Source organism: Mesoplodon mirus (genome assembly GCF_964341445.2).
Source record: "Mesoplodon mirus genome assembly, chromosome: 11".
NCBI classification, from domain to species: Eukaryota; Metazoa; Chordata; class Mammalia; order Artiodactyla; family Ziphiidae; genus Mesoplodon; species Mesoplodon mirus.
This window is the reverse complement of record NC_138987.1, coordinates 36,997,968-37,015,528: the sequence shown is the minus strand read 5'-3', so window position 1 is coordinate 37,015,528 and position 17,561 is coordinate 36,997,968. Positions and strand designations below refer to the sequence as shown.

The 17,561-nt window shown below is 59.7% G+C and overlaps 1 protein-coding gene across 1 annotated transcript in view; it reads right to left on the bottom strand.

The window, feature by feature from the left end:
* CACNA1I (calcium voltage-gated channel subunit alpha1 I) overlaps positions 1-17,561 on the bottom strand; it is a gene marked incomplete at its 3' end in the record, with an annotated part of 105,681 nt that overhangs the window by 21,580 nt on the left and 66,540 nt on the right. Inside the window, exons 9-20 of the mRNA XM_082636085.1 lie at positions 15,194-15,630; positions 7,241-7,392; positions 6,388-6,573; positions 5,959-6,076; positions 5,102-5,257; positions 4,520-4,613; positions 3,647-3,849; positions 2,516-2,989; positions 2,041-2,141; positions 1,153-1,276; positions 810-878; positions 94-278 (exon numbers count right to left, since the gene is read on the bottom strand). Of these exons, the coding sequence (XP_082492211.1) occupies positions 94-278; positions 810-878; positions 1,153-1,276; positions 2,041-2,141; positions 2,516-2,989; positions 3,647-3,849; positions 4,520-4,613; positions 5,102-5,257; positions 5,959-6,076; positions 6,388-6,573; positions 7,241-7,392; positions 15,194-15,630 (2,299 nt within the window). The remainder of the gene's footprint in view (positions 1-93; positions 279-809; positions 879-1,152; positions 1,277-2,040; positions 2,142-2,515; positions 2,990-3,646; positions 3,850-4,519; positions 4,614-5,101; positions 5,258-5,958; positions 6,077-6,387; positions 6,574-7,240; positions 7,393-15,193; positions 15,631-17,561) is intronic.

Below are 17,561 nucleotides of genomic sequence, written 5' to 3'. Positions count from 1 at the left end.
GTGTGGATGGCCGGAGTGAGGGGTCCACTTAGACCCTGGGGTCTTCCTTGGACAGTGCAGGGTTCCCGCATCCTCGGATGCGAGGGTCCTCACCGCAGGGGTCGTAGGGTGCGCAGCAGCCTCAGGACCCGGAGGACCCCCAGGATCTTGGCTCCCCCGGCTGAGGCCAGGGACACCACAATGTCGATGATTGACACGAAGACAAGGAAGCCATCCAGCACATTCCAGCTGCTGCGCAGGTACGCCTGCTCACCGAAGTACAGGCCCAGCGAGACCACCTGGGGGAGGGGCGATGGGCGGGGTCAGCCAGACTCCTCGAGAGGGTGGAGCGAGATCAGCTGGGCAAGGGGCAGAGTCAGGTAGGTGTGGGAGAGCCGGGAGCAGTGGGCTGGAGCGGACACGTGCCCTGCCACCCCCTCTGAAGGCGGGCTATAGGTCTCCCCCTACCCAGGGAGTCACTCCCTGAAGCACCCCATTCCCTTCTCCCTGCACATCTGGTTAACCCAATTTGAAGCCACGTGCTCTGGGAAGCATCCTAGATGGAACCCTCCCCCTGTGCCCTGCACCTCCAGCAGGTACCTCCACGACACGGGCTGTGAGCTCCTGGGCAGCGGGCACAAAGCTGACCTCATCCCGCCTTCACCAGTCCCAGGAGCCCAACCCAGTGGCTGGGACCAAGTGGGGGTGAGCCTCCAAGGCCACCTGTGGAATGCTGTTGAGGGGCAGGTGAGTGACAAGCTGAGCGGGGCTGGGCCAGGGCCTGGGGCCCCGGACAAGGGGGAGAAGAGGTCCCAGGTGAAGCCAGGTACCTTCAGTGTCATCTCGCCCACGAAGATGGCTGTGAAGATGTAGTTGGACACAGTGAGGAAGATGCGTTCCTGAAAGAACCGGGAGATGCCATGGATCCAGGGTCTCCCAGGATTGGTCAGCCTCTGCCTTCAGCCAAGGAGCACCCAGGAGAGGCTGCCACTTCACAGTCCAAGGAGGCGGCCCCCTCTCCAGAGGCAAGCTCCCAGCCACATCTCCCTCCATGGCATCCGGTCTCGCTGGGCTCTCCAACCCTCCCAGCCCAGCATGCTGTCCCCCAGCAGGCCCTGGGGACCTGTCCCTCTGCCTCATTCCTTCCACCGCCCGAAAGCCCCAGCCACTCACGGTGCTGCCGGCCTCAATCTGGGGCCGCTCCAGGGCGATGGTGATGCAGTTGAGGAAGATGAAGGCCAGGACGACATAGTCGAAGAGCTTGTGGGCAATGATGGTCTGACACAGGACCCGGAACCTGGGCAGGGTGGGCAGGGGGCCACGTGAGTGTCAGTTTGCCCCTTACCCTGGCCAGGAGGAAGGCATCAGGAACACATGAGAACCAGGGTGGCCTAGAGGAAGCTGACCTTTCTTTTCTCTGGCCACACAATAGGTGGTGGCTTTAGGTCTCTGCTCAGGATGCCCACCTGACGCCACCTCTGCTGACCACACTGCAAGCTCCTGGCACCACAGGGTGAAGGGCACCCACCTAGCCCTGGCACTCAAAGCTTTCCAAACACTGGCCCGAATCTCTAAGCCTTGTCCTCCAGCTGCATGGACACATTGTCTGATACCCTCAGCTTCTGCCCCCAGGCCTTCCCTCGGGCTGCTCCCTCCGCCTGGACCAGCCTCCACCTCCTTACCACCCCTTCTTCATCTACAGAATGGTGTCTGCCTCCAAAGCCCAGCACAAAGGCCTCCTCCCCCAGGAAGCCTTCGGATGACCCCCTCCAGATGGAATCACCCCAGGTTACCAGAAGATTTATCCAACCTGGTGCCCAGCACAGGATGGCCTAGACTGGAGGAGATGCCCAGGAGGGCCCACACACAAACCCCTTCCTCCCCAGCAGACCCTCCACTACAGGGCCGGGAAGGCCCTCTGAGGTATGGGAAACCACCTGCCCGCTCCCCTACCTCCCCACCGCGCCCCGCCAATGGCCCTACTTGGCTTGGCAGAAATCTCTCCCTCCCAGACCTGTCAACCCTCTACTCTAACCCCACCCCGAGCCTGGCCCTGCCCACCTGTTCTCGGGGGAGAAGAGGTAGACAGACCAGTCCTCGCGGACTTCGCACCAGTCAGGCTTGTAGACGTCAATCATCTTGCGGACGCGGAAGCACAGAGTCTGGCAAGGGGAGGATGGGGTGCTGGCGGGTCAGCGCTGCCCAGAGCCGCTCATCTCCACCCACCCTGACCATCCAGCCAAGTGGGGCCACTGGGTGACCTCCGAACTCTCCCAGCAAGACCAGAACCCTGGCCCCACCCAGGGCGGTCAGGGAGGGCTTCTCTCCCAGGGGCGGGCCCAGCTCAGAGGTGGGCAGTTCCGGCCCCGCCCCCTGTTCACCCACCTGAAGCCCTCTCCCCATGGCCAGGCCCCCCCTTGGGCGGGAGCCCTGTCAGTCCCTCCCACTCCAGCGCCGCCCCTCGACCCCTCCCCGCTGCGTCCCAGCTGACCGCCTCGTGGTCCCCTCCGCGGCCCCTAGAGCCTCGCGCACTCACGTAGTCCATCTCCTCCTCGTCCTCCCCGCGATCCCGGCGGTCGTCCATCTTGGTGAAGACGTCCTTGGCGATGCTGGGCATCCTGCCATTGCAGTCCTCGTGCCCGGGGGCCGGGCCTGCCGCCTTCCAGGCAGCCCGTGGGTGGGTGCCCACGGCGGGCACCAGCTCGGCCAGGTCCACCGAATCTCTGGTGTCGAGGGACAGCGTCCGGCGGTGGTGGCAGTGACGGTGCGCCAGGTGGGGACCATGCTGCTCTTGGTGGGCATGCGGGGCGTGCAGGGGCGCGGCCCGCAGCGGCCCCTCCTCCCGGGCACCCTCGCAGGCCCGGGCGCCGCTGCTGCGCTCCGCCGCCGAGAGCAGGGACTCGTGCTCCGCCGATGGTGGCTTGTGCTTGAGGCTGTTCCAGCTGGAGCGACGGCTGGCCCAGGCCCCACTGCGGCCCCACGGCCCGTGATAGGAGCTCCGAGAGCTGGACTGGGAGGAAGCCCGGGGCTCCTGTCAGCGCCACCATACACACCCACGGTTGTGACTGAAGGGAACCTGCACACCCGCTGAGGCCCAAAGAGGGCTGCCCACCTGGCCAGTGGGTGACAGAAGGGGCTAGACCCCAGAGGTCCTCTCCCTGCTCTGCCTCTCACTCCATCCACATCTACAGACACATGGGCACCTCCACTGTGTGGCTATGTCCCTCCTGCCACCTCCCTTCCCAGTAAGGGCATCTGCCCATTTTACAGGAAGGGAAACTGAGGCTCAAGAAGGCCTGTAACTTGGCCATGGTTACAAAGTTTGGCAGTGGCAGAGGCCAGATACAAGCTCAGGTCTGCCCAACCCCAAGGCCCAGCTCTTAACCCTACACATTGCTGCTAAGACAAAAACCCAACTCTCTACACCAGACCCACTGGCACTATTCATTCCTTCATTCATTCACTCATTCCTTGTTGCCAGGTCCTGCTCTGTCCCTGGGCACCCAGGAATGCAACAGACATGGTCCCTGCCTGGTTCTGGCTGGGCAGCCTGGTGCCCTAAGCCTAGGTACCAGTCTGAGGCTGGACTGGCAGACACTTCTTCTCAGGGTCCCTCAGCACACACCCAGCAGGGAGCAGCCACCCAGAGCACCCCACGAGGACTCACCAGGGAACGCTGGTCGTAGCTTACCCTCCCCAGTGACATGACACTGCTCTTGCGGGAGCCCAAGGCCATTAGCACAGGGTCTGGCTGCGGCGAGAGGCGGGGGGCGGATGCTGCAGCCCCAGTGGGGCCCAGATGTCCACCCAGTGGGAGATTGGGGTCCAGGTGCCCATTGGGGGTCATGGGGATTGCGCAGAGCTTGGGATCTGGAGGGTTCAGATAGAGACAGAGGAAGGAGCAGACAAGAGGACAGAACAAGAGCAAAAGAAGCCACGAGACAAAGAAACAGACAGGGACAGTAACAGAAACGAAGAGTTTTTCTGGAGAGACCTCCTCCACCAGGAAGTCCTCCTGCTTGGCCCCCGTCACGTGTGCCTCCCCTCTACCCCATCTGCAAGGCTCTCAGCTTTATTTTTGGATGAGTGGATCCCTTGCCTTCTGTGTTCAGGGCCAGCTCTGAGCTTCACCCAACACAGGAACCTCACTCCCATGCCCAGTGCAGGAAGAAGGCAGAGCCTGGTTAGCCCGGTTACTGAGAAGGACACAGCATGGGCTGGGAGGTTTCTTCCAAGCTGCACAGTGGTGCTAAACAAAACCCAGGCATCCTGAGGCCCAAGGCTCTTCATTACAGGCCAGCTGTATGGAGGGGTGAGGGTGGGCTGCAGCCACCCCTGTGGCTAGAATTCAGGGGAGCCATGAATGTCACCGACCTTTGGAGATTTAGCAATTCTTTCAATTATAAATGTAAACAACAAACCATAGAGAATTAGCAGTCCCGAGCCTTGGCTTGAGGGGAAACCAGATGCTGTGCCCTCTGCCCAACTAGATCTGGGGAAGAGTCCTGGCCTCCTAGGTGACGAGTGGAGGTCCGTTTACCTCCGCTACTGTCCAGGCCCTCCTGGAGCTTGTCAAACTCCTCCATGTTGGATGAGCTCTGGTCCTCGTCCGAGTAGGAGCGATTGGCGTCGCCCTGGGAGACCGTCCCTCACATTGGAACAAAAGTCAGCTTAGCCCTTCCCTCCCTCCTGAATTTTTCAATGGGTGTTTTCACCCCCCCCATTTTACAGATGGGGAAACTGAGGCTCAGAAAAGGGAAGCGAGAAGCTAATGAGGACCTAGGCCACAAACCCACATCTGCCTGATTGTAAGTGTCCCCAAAGCCTCAAAAAATGAAGGAGGCAGGATCCAGAATCCCAGATCTTGGGGACTTTAGGATCTCAGAGATGGAGAAGCCTAGGCCTACACCCCTGAGGGAGAGGCAGGGATCCTAGATGCAGACCCCCCCCCACTTGCATGCTTCCTGTGATGGTAAGCTCATCACCTCACTGGCAACCCCCTCCTCTGGAGACCTGTTGCCTGCTAGATGTTTGAATCGCAGTCCTCCTCCATCCAGACCACCCCCCGCCCAGTCTCGTGCAGGCCCCAAAGGGGTGCTTCCTCCACCAGGGCCACAGTCACCTCTGCCTGGAAGCCCTCCACCAGGATGGCCACCAACAGGTTGAAAAGCACATAGTTGCCGAAGGTCATGAGGGCAACGAAGTAGAGGGAGGCCCAGGGGGAGGTGGAGGCCATGCCATTGTAGAGGACGACGTTCCAGTCCTCCTGGGTAAGGATCTGTGCAGGGAAGGGGGATGACAGCTCAGCCCCTGAGTATCTCCAGGCCCCCCAGCCCACTGGGTGCCCTAGGTGCAGGCACGCCGCAGCCCATGAGCACCTACAGCATCCTCTCACACACGCTCGGGCACACCCAGGGTCCTCAAAAACCATGGCCCTAGCAAAGCCGCAGAATCATGCATGTGCGTGTGTACGCGCACACACACATACACACACACACTGCTCTTCCTGCTGCCTGGCCTGCCCACACCCTCGAGGCCTATGTCACACACTCCTGCCCTGACACGTGCTCCCCACTGACCGGTGCTCCCTCCTGGCTGCTCCCCAGCCCCATCCTCTCAGCACCGTATCCCACCACCCAGGGCACAAGCCCACCCTGCCTTCTCCCCTGCCCCCACCACACTTGTGTGTACACACCCACTCAACCACGGCCACAGTACACGTGAGGAAACAGTCTCAGGGAAGAATCCTAACCCCACAGTCTCAGGGCAGGAGCAAGGGGGCGGGGACGGGCACCGGGCAGTCAGTCCAGCTCCCAGAGCCAGTGCTGCGCCAGCCTGGCCACTGGAGGCTGGTGTTGAGGGGCCTCCTTGTCAGGCCACTGCTCTTCCCTGGATTCTCTGAGGCTGGGAGCACCTCCAAAAAGTGATCCTGGGAGAAATCCCTTCCCCAGACACCCATGGACACATGCTGGGGCTCACCTGGAACACCGTGACAATGGCCCACAGCAGGGAGTCAAAGTTCTTCCGGTCAGGGACTGTGTCTCCCGTGTCCGTGCGGAGGCTGAATTTGCAGCCAAAGATGTGCATCCCAAGGATGCTGGGGGAGAGACAGAGGTGGCTCAAGGGACTCACACACACAGAGCTCTCTGCCCACCCACCTTGTTTCATTCTCAGAACAACCCACTAAGATGGGAGGGGCCCGTGTTGGTCCCATTTTACAGACGTGAACACAGAGGCTCAGAGGGGCAGAACTCGCCCGGAGCCATAGGGGATTAAGTGATGGTGCCAGGATTCGTAGCCAGGTCCGGGGTGTTGCCCGGAGAAGCTCAGCCAGCCACACTCCCCCCGGTTTCTGCCCACAGGCCTGGCAGGCCCCACAGGTGTGGCCCCAGGGTGGGCGGGACTCACCTGAAGATGAAGATGAAGAGCATGAGCAGCATGCAGAAGGTGGCCACATTGTCCATGGTCTTCATGAGCACCACGAGCTGCCGCCGCAGCGCAGGCATGAAGCGCACCAGCTTCAGGACCCGCAGCAGCCGGAAGGTCCGTAGCACCGACAGCCCGCCGTCCGCCTGCCCCACAATCTCCCAGATGCTGCAGCCCACCAGGCAGGGGTGGGGAGGGGAGAGAGGCAGGAAGGGTCAGAGGGAGGCCGGGAGGAGACGAGGGCAAAGGAAGAAGGAGAGGCCAGGTGGGCGGAGAGATGGACAGCTTCCATTCATTCACTCATTCATCCAACGGGTATTGTTTCACAGGTCACTGCGTCTCGTGGCACCCTAAAGCCAGGGCTCTGAACCTGGATTCCATGGACCACGCCCCCCCAAGAAGTCTATGGTCCATAAATATCACTGACCTCTTTTTGAGATTTAACATTCTTTTGATTATGAACATCAACAACAAACAGCAGAGAATTAGCACTTCCTATGACCCTGTGGCCAATCGAAATCACTGATATTTTTCTATCTCATGACAGCCGATACAGATGTTTCCAGATATTATTTATGCTCATCCTTTCTTTGGAATGATGGTAGTCACGGACCCACTGCTAGATCTTGCTATTTAATAAATTAATCCAGAAGTACATATACTGCTAAATCACAAATTTTCAAATATTTTGATAACTGTATTTCAGTGTAATTAGCTTCCTTTGAGCTTATGTACTTCATTTACTGGCTGGGGTCAGTGCATTAAATCCCCCTCCCACCCTGTTCTGTTTCTAGGCCCACAGGCTAGGGGTGGGGTTGGGGGGGGAGGTCGGCACCTGATGATGACAATGATGCTGTCGAAGATGTTGTAGGGGTTCCGCAGGTAGTCAAAAAGCCCGAAGGCGGCCAGCTTCAGCAGCATCTCCAGGGCGAACATGCTGGTGAAGACCACATTGCAGATCTCCAGGATGTTGGTCAGCTCCTCGGGCTATGGGGGTGTTGGGGAAGGGAACGGGGACCCCGGTCAGGCCAGAGGGCAGCCGGGACATCCATCAGCTCTAGAACCTCCAGGGAGGCCCGGCTCTGCCACCCCGGCTCCATGACCTGCAGGTCAGTGTCCTCGCCAGAGCTCCATCCTCCCCCTGCACTTGGCCTCAAGAAACTTACAACTCTGCCTCATCTCTGCTGGCTTGAGAGGTCCACTGAGATGGGAACACATGGGGCTAACCTTCCACAAAGTTGGCAATGATGCTGGTACTGCACACTAAGGGCCACATTATGATACCCATTTTACAGATAAGGAAACTAAGGCCCAGAAGCCAGCCAGAGGTTACATGGCTAGACACAGAGCAAGACAAGAAGGCAAACCAGTGACTGCGGAAGCCCTGTTTGCCCACGACCCTAACCCATTTTGGGAGCACGTGCAGGACCTGCCCTGTGCACTTCATAGGCATCATGTAACTTAGTCCCTCACAAGAGCCCATTATGCATATGAAGAAGCAGGTTCAGAGAAGGCCAGTCCCCTGCCTGAGACTGCACATTAGTAAGGAAGGCCCAGAGCCAGGGTTTGAAGCCAGGCAGCCCGGCTCCAAGTCTCCACCCTTAACCCCTGCCTGTGCAGACCTCCCTACACAGCCTTCCCCCCACCTCCTTCCTTCCTTAGCAATGGCCGTCTCAGGATTGTGGGTGGCTGGAGACCGTCTGCCCTGTGAAGGGGAGGACAGAGACCGTGCACCTCCTGTGTGCCACCACGGCTCTCAATCCACCTGACCACCTGGTCAGTGGGGCTTACTTCGCCCGCTTCTCAGAGGATGACACGAAGGCCCAGAGAGGTTAAGGGTCAAAGTCACCTGCTGCTCAGAGGGACACTTGCCCCTCTGGCCGCAGACCCAACCTCTGCCCCTGGAGCTGTTTACTTGCTGGTTATTAGCAGTAGGTGACACCCCTGCAAGTGGGACCACCCAAGGAGCCCCAGTGTATGAAACAGGCCACCCTGTTGGCCACGACTGGGGGTGGGGTTCCAGGTCCTCCCCCCAACAGCCCGGGCCTCAGTTTCCTCATCCATAAAACGAGGGGATGGAGTAAGATGAGGGCCATACGAGGCTCCAGCCCCTTCTCTCCCCGCCTCTCCCCCAGCCCTGGCCCCGCCAGGACTGGTGAAGTACCTGGTCTCTGCTCACCCTGAGCCAGGCTGTTCCCGCCTGAATCACGGAGAAGGGAAGGGCCATTTGTTAGGCCTGAACATGTGTCCGTGTTGAGCTCGACCCCAACACAATTACTGACAGTCAATCTGTGAGGCCACTGTTAGCGGCTCCATTTTACAGATGAGGAAACAGGCTCAGAGAAGGGAACTGCCTTGCTCAGAGCCACCCGGCAAGGCTGTGGCAGAGCCACCAAGTCAGACTCCAAACTGCTCTCCCAGTATCCACACCCACACCTCCCTAAACTCGTCCATCCATCATCCACTTGTTCATCACTGCATGCACTCCACAGGTCTCCCAAGCATCTGTCAGGGGCTGGGCTTGTGCTACCCAGGGTGGGCGGTGGTGAATGAATCAGCACATTCTTCCTGCCCTTGAGAAGTGCAGGCTCCGCTGGCAAAGCCCATCATGCAAGTTAACAAACCACTCGGTGGTGATAAAAACAGAGGAAACTTGAGGGTGGTTTGGGGGAACAGGGCAGTGGAGTCAGGAGCAGCTTCCTCTAGGAAACGACATCTCAGCGAGACCTCAAAGCCGAGAGGGGGAGTGGGTGACAGGGAGAAGAGAAGGTTGTCCAGGCAAAGGGACCAGCCCGAACTCGGGCTGGGAGGCGGGAGAGTTCCCAGCATCAGCACCACCCACCCCAGCCCAGCACCCCCGCACGGAGCAACAGGGCCTCAGGCGCCTGACTTTGATTCCACTTGGGCCAAAAGGAGAAGAGAAAAAAATAACAACCCAGCCCTCCCGCTTCCCGCCTGGTGCCTAGGAAATCTAATAATACTGCCAGCTCCTCTCAAAGCCAGATAAAAGGAGAAGGCACCATTTCCATCTGTAATTATATCTGACTCACAAAATGGTACCAAAAGGGGAGTGGGACCCCGAGAGAGGCCCCCAGTGGGGGAGGGGCTGGGGCCCGGCATCCCTGGCTGAGCCAGGGCCCAGATGCTACTCAGAGCCACCAATTTCCTAGCCCGCCGAAACAGAGGTGAAAGATTTGGACGCTGACAGGCCATAATGGCAGTCACCCTGCTCTGGGCCACACGCACTGCACACACACTCCCGCCCACCTGCAACTGAGGCGGAGCCTGCAGCTCTGATCTCCCGGAAAGGTAGGTCACCCCCTCGCCCCCCTCCTCCCTCGAAAGAGCTGTTTCTCTAGTCTAGCGCACACCTGTTAATCTTTTTCTAATGGACCATCCATCACTCTTGCGAGCATTTTTCTGAGAGAGACAGCGAGCGGGAGAGAGAGATTGACAAATACAGACACAGTGAGTGATGAGAGACCACAGGGGGAGGTATGTGGAGAGGGACAGGGCAGCCACGAGAGAGATGGAGAAAGAGAGACTGAAAGAGAGGTGGACCGATAGACAGACAAATATAGACCCAGGGAGTGAGAAGCAAATGCAGGGTGTGGAGAGACAAGACAGAGAGAGAAAAACAGAGATAAACACGTAATGAAAGACCAAGATCATGACACTGTGAGTCAGAGACAGAGCCAGAAAGTGAGAGAGAGCAGGTAGACAGACAGACAGACAGGCAGAGACTGCAGAGAGGTGGCTGGAGACGGCAAAGACCCACCCCATGGAAGAGGAGGTGCCGAAGGGCAGAAAAACCAGGTTAAGCCAGAGGCAGGAGGGTAGAGGGCCGATGAGGAGGGGCTGTAACCTGAAGGTGAGGCCAGAAGCAGAGGGAGACGGGGCAGGGGCAGGGCCAGCTCATCCCTGCTGAGCGCCAGGCTTGGGAGGCCCAGTTGCCCAGCCTCTGGCCACTTCTGCTGGGCCAGATAAGGGCCCAGCTGGGCAGGGGTCTCTAAGCTGCCCCCAGGAACCCCTTGAGCCCAACATCATCCTCATGATGACAATGGCAGCTGGTGTTGAAACACCTCCCGTGTGCCAGGCGGTGCTAAGCACTTTCCACGGATTATCCTGTCTAAGCTCAAACATTACCCTATAGTATCCCCATTTTACAGCCAGGAAACCTGAGGCTCAGAGAGAAATGACCATCCCTGGCCACAACCAGGCAGCGGTAAAATCCGATCTCAAACCCAGGTCTCCTCCCTCTGGCCCGCCCCACCTCCCCATGGCCCAGGTGCCTTCACCTGCACTACTCTTCTGACTTCAGGCTCCAGTTCAGCACGGACATGTCACTGCCCTGCTTACAAGCCTTCCATGGCTCCCCACTGCCCTAAGGATAAAGCCAGTCTCAAGACCCTTCATGGATTGACAGGCCCTGGCTTCTTGGGCCGTCTGCCCTGCCCCATGTGCACATCCTCCTTGAGGGCTCAGGGTCTTTCGTAGGAATGCCCATGCTCCCGGCGCCTGCATCTGTCCCTCCTTTGTCTAATGAAATCCCAGTCATCCTTCAGGATCCATCTCCAGCACCATCACCTCCAGGAAGCCTTCCCCAACTGCAGTTCATGTTGGTGTCTCTCTCCCCTAAGTCCTCACAGAGCTGGAATGTCAGGTACTAAACCACTCCACCTTCCTCTTCCCAGAGTCACCCCAGATCTGGCTTGGCAGTGACTTGATGAGACAGCCGAAAAGAGAGTAAAGCCTGACCCTCTTTTTGTTGTCCGACGAGGTGAGCATCCTCTAGCTCCAGAACAGTCTTGTGCAGCTCCGGAGGAGTCATGGGCCGGGACGGGCGAATGCTGGGAGAGGGAGGGGCTGAGAGAGCCTGCTCCCAGGAGCAGTGCCTCCCCACCCCCTCCCATCGGCTTCCTGGAACCTCCAATTCAACCTCAGCATCTCAGCTTCTCACCACATCACGCTGGGTGAGAGTCCGCCTCTCTGAGCCTCGGTTTCCCCATCTGCCCAGTGGGGACAAGATACTCACCCCGCCTGCCTTGGGGTCTGCCAAGAGGATGACACCGGGAAGATGTGTGACAGCAAATGATGACAGAGAAATCTGGCTGCCCAAGCCGACCCTGCCCACCTGCCTGTCACGCAGCCTCAGTCACAGACTGTTCTGGGCCCACTCCCCTCCAGGGCTATGCCGACTTCTGCACCATCTGACCACCTCATGGGTCACACACAGGCCACTGCCTGGCTGACCCCCACTTTCCCCTGTCACCTCCTCCTAGGCCAGTCCCTGCAAGGAGTAGCTGTGGCCACAAGGAACCTGGTGACACTCCCTTGTGATTTTGGCAGCAGTGGCCACCTAAAGGCCACGGGCACCCACAGTCTCACCTCTCATTCAAGCACCTGTGACCACAGAGGCCAGAGTGGCCCCACTTCACAGATGGAGCGGGAAAGCAATGCCCAGGCTCTGTCCTGCCCTCACCACCGGCCCCCCCGGGCCCCCACCCGGTGGCCACACCAAGCTCCCTGCCGGCAGGGGCCGCCACGATGCCTCCCTCTGCGGTCACTTGCTCTGCGGGAGAGGGGCTGCTAGCGTTCACCAGCCTCTCCTCCAGCTCCCCCCTTTCTCCCTGCCCCCTGGCAGCCCCGGGCCACCTCTCTCTGTAGGCAGCACCTCAGGGGCTGCTCAGAACAACCTCAGGGGCGGAGGGCTTTCTGCCAGCAGTGTCTGGGAGCTAGGGGCGTGGAGCAGAACTACCCGCGCCCCCCACAAGCAGGCCCTGCACAGAGCTTGGCCAAACAATGGCTGCCACTCGGAGCTGCTTTAAAGAGAGTATTTTTTAAATTCTCCCTCCCCCTCACTTTTTCCTTAATTAATAATTTTTTGAGGCTCCAGACGGCAGCTGGTAAACTTACCCCAAGGGTGGTGGTGTAAGGCTCCAACAAAAGATTCACAAATCGGGCTTCCCTGGTGGCGCAGTGGTTGAGAATCTGCCTGCTAATGCAGGGGACACGGGTTCAAGCCCTGGTCTGGGAGGATCCCACATGCCGCGGAGCAACTAGGCCCCTGAGCCACAACTACTGAGCCTGCGCGTCTGGAGCCTGTGCTCCGCAACAAGAGAGGCCGCGATAGTGAGAGGCCCGCACACCGCAATGAAGAGTGGCCCCCGCTTGCCACAACTAGAGAAAGCCCTCGCACAGAAACGAAGACCCAACACAGCAAAAATAAATTAATTAATTAATAAACTCCTACCCCCAACATCTTCTTTAAAAAAAAATGCAAATCTCCAGACTCCCCAGGAAAAAAAGAAAAAAAAAGATTCACAAATCTTTCTTAACAAGTGGGCACCTACTATGCACCAGGCTTCTTAATGCATCGAACCCTCCCAGCCACTCTGGGAGGAGGGGTCTGTGTGCCCATTTCCAGATGGGGGACACTGGCCGAAGGAGGCCAAGTGACTTGCCCAAGGCCACCCTACCAGTCGACAGCAGAACCAGGGATGGAGCCCAGACCTGGAGCGGCGGATTGCAGCTCTCTGGCGGTGGACTTCAGAGTGTGGCTGGGGTTGGGGTGGGGGGCGGAAGGGGGGTGTTAATACCTGTCTTGAGGATGGTGATGAGGACTCAATACACCAGGCTGGCTCGGGGCCTGGCGCTTAGTAGGTGCCAGGGAGCCGATCCCTATGACGGAAAGGGCACGAAGTTAGGGCACCTGCTCGTGGATGAGGAGGCCAGGGAGGATCCTTTGAAGGGGCAGAGAGCGCCTACTGAGGGCAACCCAGTAGGGGGACCAAGAGGGGTCCTACGGTGCCAGAGAGAAGAGGCTCCCCCATCTGGAGGCTAGAAAGTTTGCCCAAAAGGACGTGGCAGAAGGAGTGAGTGGGGACAGGCCAGGCAGGAAGACCCTGAGGAGGCTTGGGCAGGGACCATAGCCTGGCCTGAGGCTGGGGCTGCGGAGAGAGGGAGAAGCTGGACCCAGAGGATGGAGCCACCCTGGCCACCGTGTTTGCCCGTGGAGGGATGGCTGGGAAGTGAGGAACCAGTAGTTCACTGGCAAATGGGCCTCTGAAAAATAGCCCTGATTTGCTGCGTATGTCAATTTCCATGGTGTAAAGACTCCCACCGTGGCCAATTTCAAGCTACCAACTGTTTATAACGATGGGCTTGCAAAATCCTCGAGTATGAGAAAACTGGCTCTTGCGAGCTGGCTCCACAAGCCACGGGACTGTGACGGGTGCCCTTAGTGCTGCCCCACCCAGAAGCTAGAGCCAGCACCCCAACAGTGCAGGTTCCCTGTGGGGCCTTCCCTGGGGATGCTGGGCCAGGCAAAGGCCAGAAGGCTGGACCCTAGGTGAGGGGGTCCAGCCTGCCTGTCTCACCAGCTTTACCCTGGAGAAAGCCTCCTCAGCCCTCCCCAGAGACACTTAGTTAAGCCGGAATAACTGGCAAACAGGCAGCTCCGAGCAGAGCGTGGCGGCAGCCCCAGGGGCCGCATTTAAGTAAATTGAATGAAGCCTGTACCTGGTGAGCGAATAAAGAGGGAAATGAGAGTGTGGCCCACCACGGGGCACAGCGGGGGGTGGGGGGGCCTGCAGAAGGAGGGCCACGGGGAAGCCAAGGAGGCGTCGAAACCCTAAACTCTGCGGTGGTATCAGTCTTGCCACACAAAGATGTGGGTTCAAATTCGGCCCCTGACTGGCTATGGGACCTTGGGCCAGTGACACCCCCTCCCTGGGCCTCAGGGTCACCAACTGCCAGATGGAGTACCTCATAGGAAAGGGGTGCAGGTTAAGGGAGGGACCCCACCTAGCAGCTGGGGGACAGAGGGAGCCAAAAAATGATGTTTCTCCAAATGGATCCAGGGCTGGACTTGTCCAGGCTGTCACCCGGGCTGTGACCTATGGATTGGGGACATCTGTGCAAACCCCCCAGAGCCCTCCATCCTGTGTCCCCACAAATACGCTCTTGTACACATCCTCCCTGTGCTCCTGCTACTTCCCAGAAGCCATGCCCTCCTCCATGTGCTATTCCCCCATGGGGACCCTTTCTCTGAACTCATCTCACCTGTGAACCCCCAGCAGTACCCCCAATGGCCTAGGGGGCCTGGGACTCACCAATCACCGCAGCCAACACCCTCCCTGCGCCCCACGCACCCAGAGCTGAAGACAGAAGAAACCACAGGTTTGTCCAAGAAGGGAGATGGGGGACAGCCTTTGCAGGGCACCCCTGGGGCCCCTTAGTGCCGGGGTGCTGCAGTGAGGCGGGGAGAGAGTGGGGGGCGTGAGGGGCAGGAGGGCGTCCCACCTGCAGAAGGTATCAATATGTCCCAGGTGGAGCACAAAGGGCCTTGAATGTCAGTGGAAAGGTCTGCATTTTGTGCCAAGGTCAGCGGGGGCTCTGGAAATTTGGGGGCAGGGGCGCTCCCAGCCTCTGGAATGACTGCTCCAGCCGTTTTGGAGAGAAGAGACAGGAGGGTCACATGGAGAGGCGACAAATGGAAGTTAGGACTCTGCAGGGACTGGCGGGGGATGGGTTGTGGGGGACATGGTGTCCACGCTGAGAGACTCAGAGGGAAAGGAACCACATCCCCCTGTTCACACCCCAAGGGGCCATTCGGTCACTCGTTGACCCTGAGCTCCACCCCCTCTGTGCCTGGCCCTGGGCTGGGCACTGAGGTCACGGGGCTGAAGGGGACCCAGGTCAGAGGAAGACAGACAGACAGCAGGTGTTCGACAGGCCCGGGCTCACACGTGCCGGGCTCCCCCGGGCCCCGCCTCCCGACACTCGCCTGCTGGTGGTGCTCAATGCCCATGCTGACGGTGTTGACCAGGATGGCCATCATGATGCCCCGGTTGAAGTACTTGCTCTCCACGATGCCCCGCAGCTTGGCTCGCGTCTCCCGCCACACGTCTCCGCACAGCCAGGCAGCCCCGTCCGCCTGCCCCACCTCGTCCTCGTTCTCCAGCTCCAAGGAGGCCCCGTCTTCACTGCTCCGGGCCCCGTGCCCGCCGGCCTCGTCCTCGCCGCTGCCCGAGCCCCCGGAGCCCGAGCCCCCAGAGCCCGAGTCCTCCTGGCCCGAGTTGCTGCTGCCCAGGCCCGAGGGCCGCCAGCCCGCCTCGTGCTGGCAGCGGGGGCAGCTGGCGGGGTCGGAGGCCAGAATGGCAGAGATGGGCTGCACCAGCATGTGAAGCGTCAAGTCCGGGGGGCTGTGTCGGGGGCACAGCTCTGGAAAAGAAGCCGAGGTCGGGGTTGGTGCCTCGGGTCCCGCAGGAGACGGCCCCCGCGCACACTAGGCCCGGCCCAACCTGGGTTACCACTCGCGTGTGCCCACGAGGTCTGCCTGGAACCCGCCAGCCCCACCTGGAGGCCAAGTGGCTCATGGTTCCTGGGGAAACAGCTTCACCCTCTGGGCTTCGTTGGCCCCCGAGGAAAAGCGGGGACCAGGAACACCCACACACCAGGGCCATGGGGCGGATTCTGTTGGTTAATACACGGGATGAGCCCAGAACAGTGTCCTCGCCCTGTCACTTCCTGCCCCGTGGCCCCAGGTTGGTCACTGAAAGACCCTCCAGGAGCCCCAGCCCCTCCCCACCGTCCTGCTTCATGACATCATGGAGCTTGGAAAACGGCTGAAAAGACCATTGTGGAGGGTAGACACCCCTCAGAGGAAGCCAAGGTGGCCTCGGCATTCCTCAATTCTCCTGCCCATGGCGGGGGCCTGTCACCAGGGAGGAAGCGGGCAGGAGCCCGGGGCAGGGGCAAGCCCTTGCTCTAGAAGCACCACCCCTATGACTTCCCCCCCAACCCCGCACAGCTGAGTCAGGGTTAACCCTGGGAGGGGGCAGGAGCCGTCATCCCCCCAGCTGCCCAGGGAGAGTGCGAGAAGCTGGGCCGGTCTTGGACCCACGTTCTGTGATCTGTGAACCATTTCAAAGAGGTGTCAGAGAGTCTCTTTCTGGATAGTGTGGTTCCTTCTTTATATTTGTCTGCGTTTTCCTAGAATACACAGGTTTGGCTTACGTAGCAAAAAATAAATAAATAACGTTAAAGGGAAAGAAAAACCTGTAATGTCTACCGTTCATTTCCAAACACCTCCCTATGTCTGGACAAGGCTCTCTGACTCAGTCACCCTCTAGACCGGTGGGGCAGCCAGAAGCCCAAGGGTGGGCCACCTCAGTGCTGGAGGTCACGGCAAAGCCCTTCCCAGCCCAACTGTACGTGGGGCTGGGCCCCCGACACTTGTTTCCCAAGGAAGGGAGCCGGGGGAGGCACGAAGGCCCAGGGCAGGGGGCACGGCCTCCCTCCAGAAGCCTGTCTCGAGCTTCTCTCCACGAGGTTTCCACGGAGAGGGCGATGGGCGGCAGCAGGAAGCCCTGAACCGTAAACACCCCTCCCCGCGTCATCCAGGAACACGGGGTGCCAGCCTTGCCCGACCCCAACTCCCCTGTCCACGTGCTGGGCCAGCCCACGGGCCACGTGGAGCCTCCAAGACCACGCCTGGACGGCTGGCCCCCAGGGGCGGCTGGGCGGCAGCTCTGAGGATGAGTTCTCCAGCTTGTCTCCGAGAACCTCAGGTTCCCAGAACGTGAGACCTGCAGGGGCAGGGCCTGGGAGTGGCTGGCTCCCACAGCGCAGGGCCTCGCCCTCGCTCCACAGCGGGGAGCCGGGCCGTCCACCGTCCCAGCTGCGCCTACTCTGGGCTGACGCCGGCTGACTTCCTTGTGGGCACCGCCTGGGGGCAGGACTGGGCCTGGGGTGGGGCCCACCTCCTGTGGCCCTTTGCCTCCTCCTACGGGAGCGGTTCACGTCCCCCTAGAGGTGGGCTCAGCAGAGCCTGCAACTCTGATGTCCCCAATGCCGAGCTTTGGTCACTGACACACTGTGTGACCTTAAGTGACTCCCTTCACCCCTCTGGACGTTCGTTGTCCCATCTGAACACTGGGGCTAACATTACTCACTCTGCTCCCTTCACAGGACTGTCTTCTAGAACAGATGAGAAAACGAATGGAAGCCCCTTTTTAAGCCTACGCTGCTAACTCTCTGGAACCGTCTACAGTCGAGCAGGAGAAATGGCCCCAAGGCAGGAGCAGATCACAGTGTTCGGGTGTCCCCAGCATGCCCTGCCTCTCTCTGCAGGGCTGGCCACGGCCCTTTCA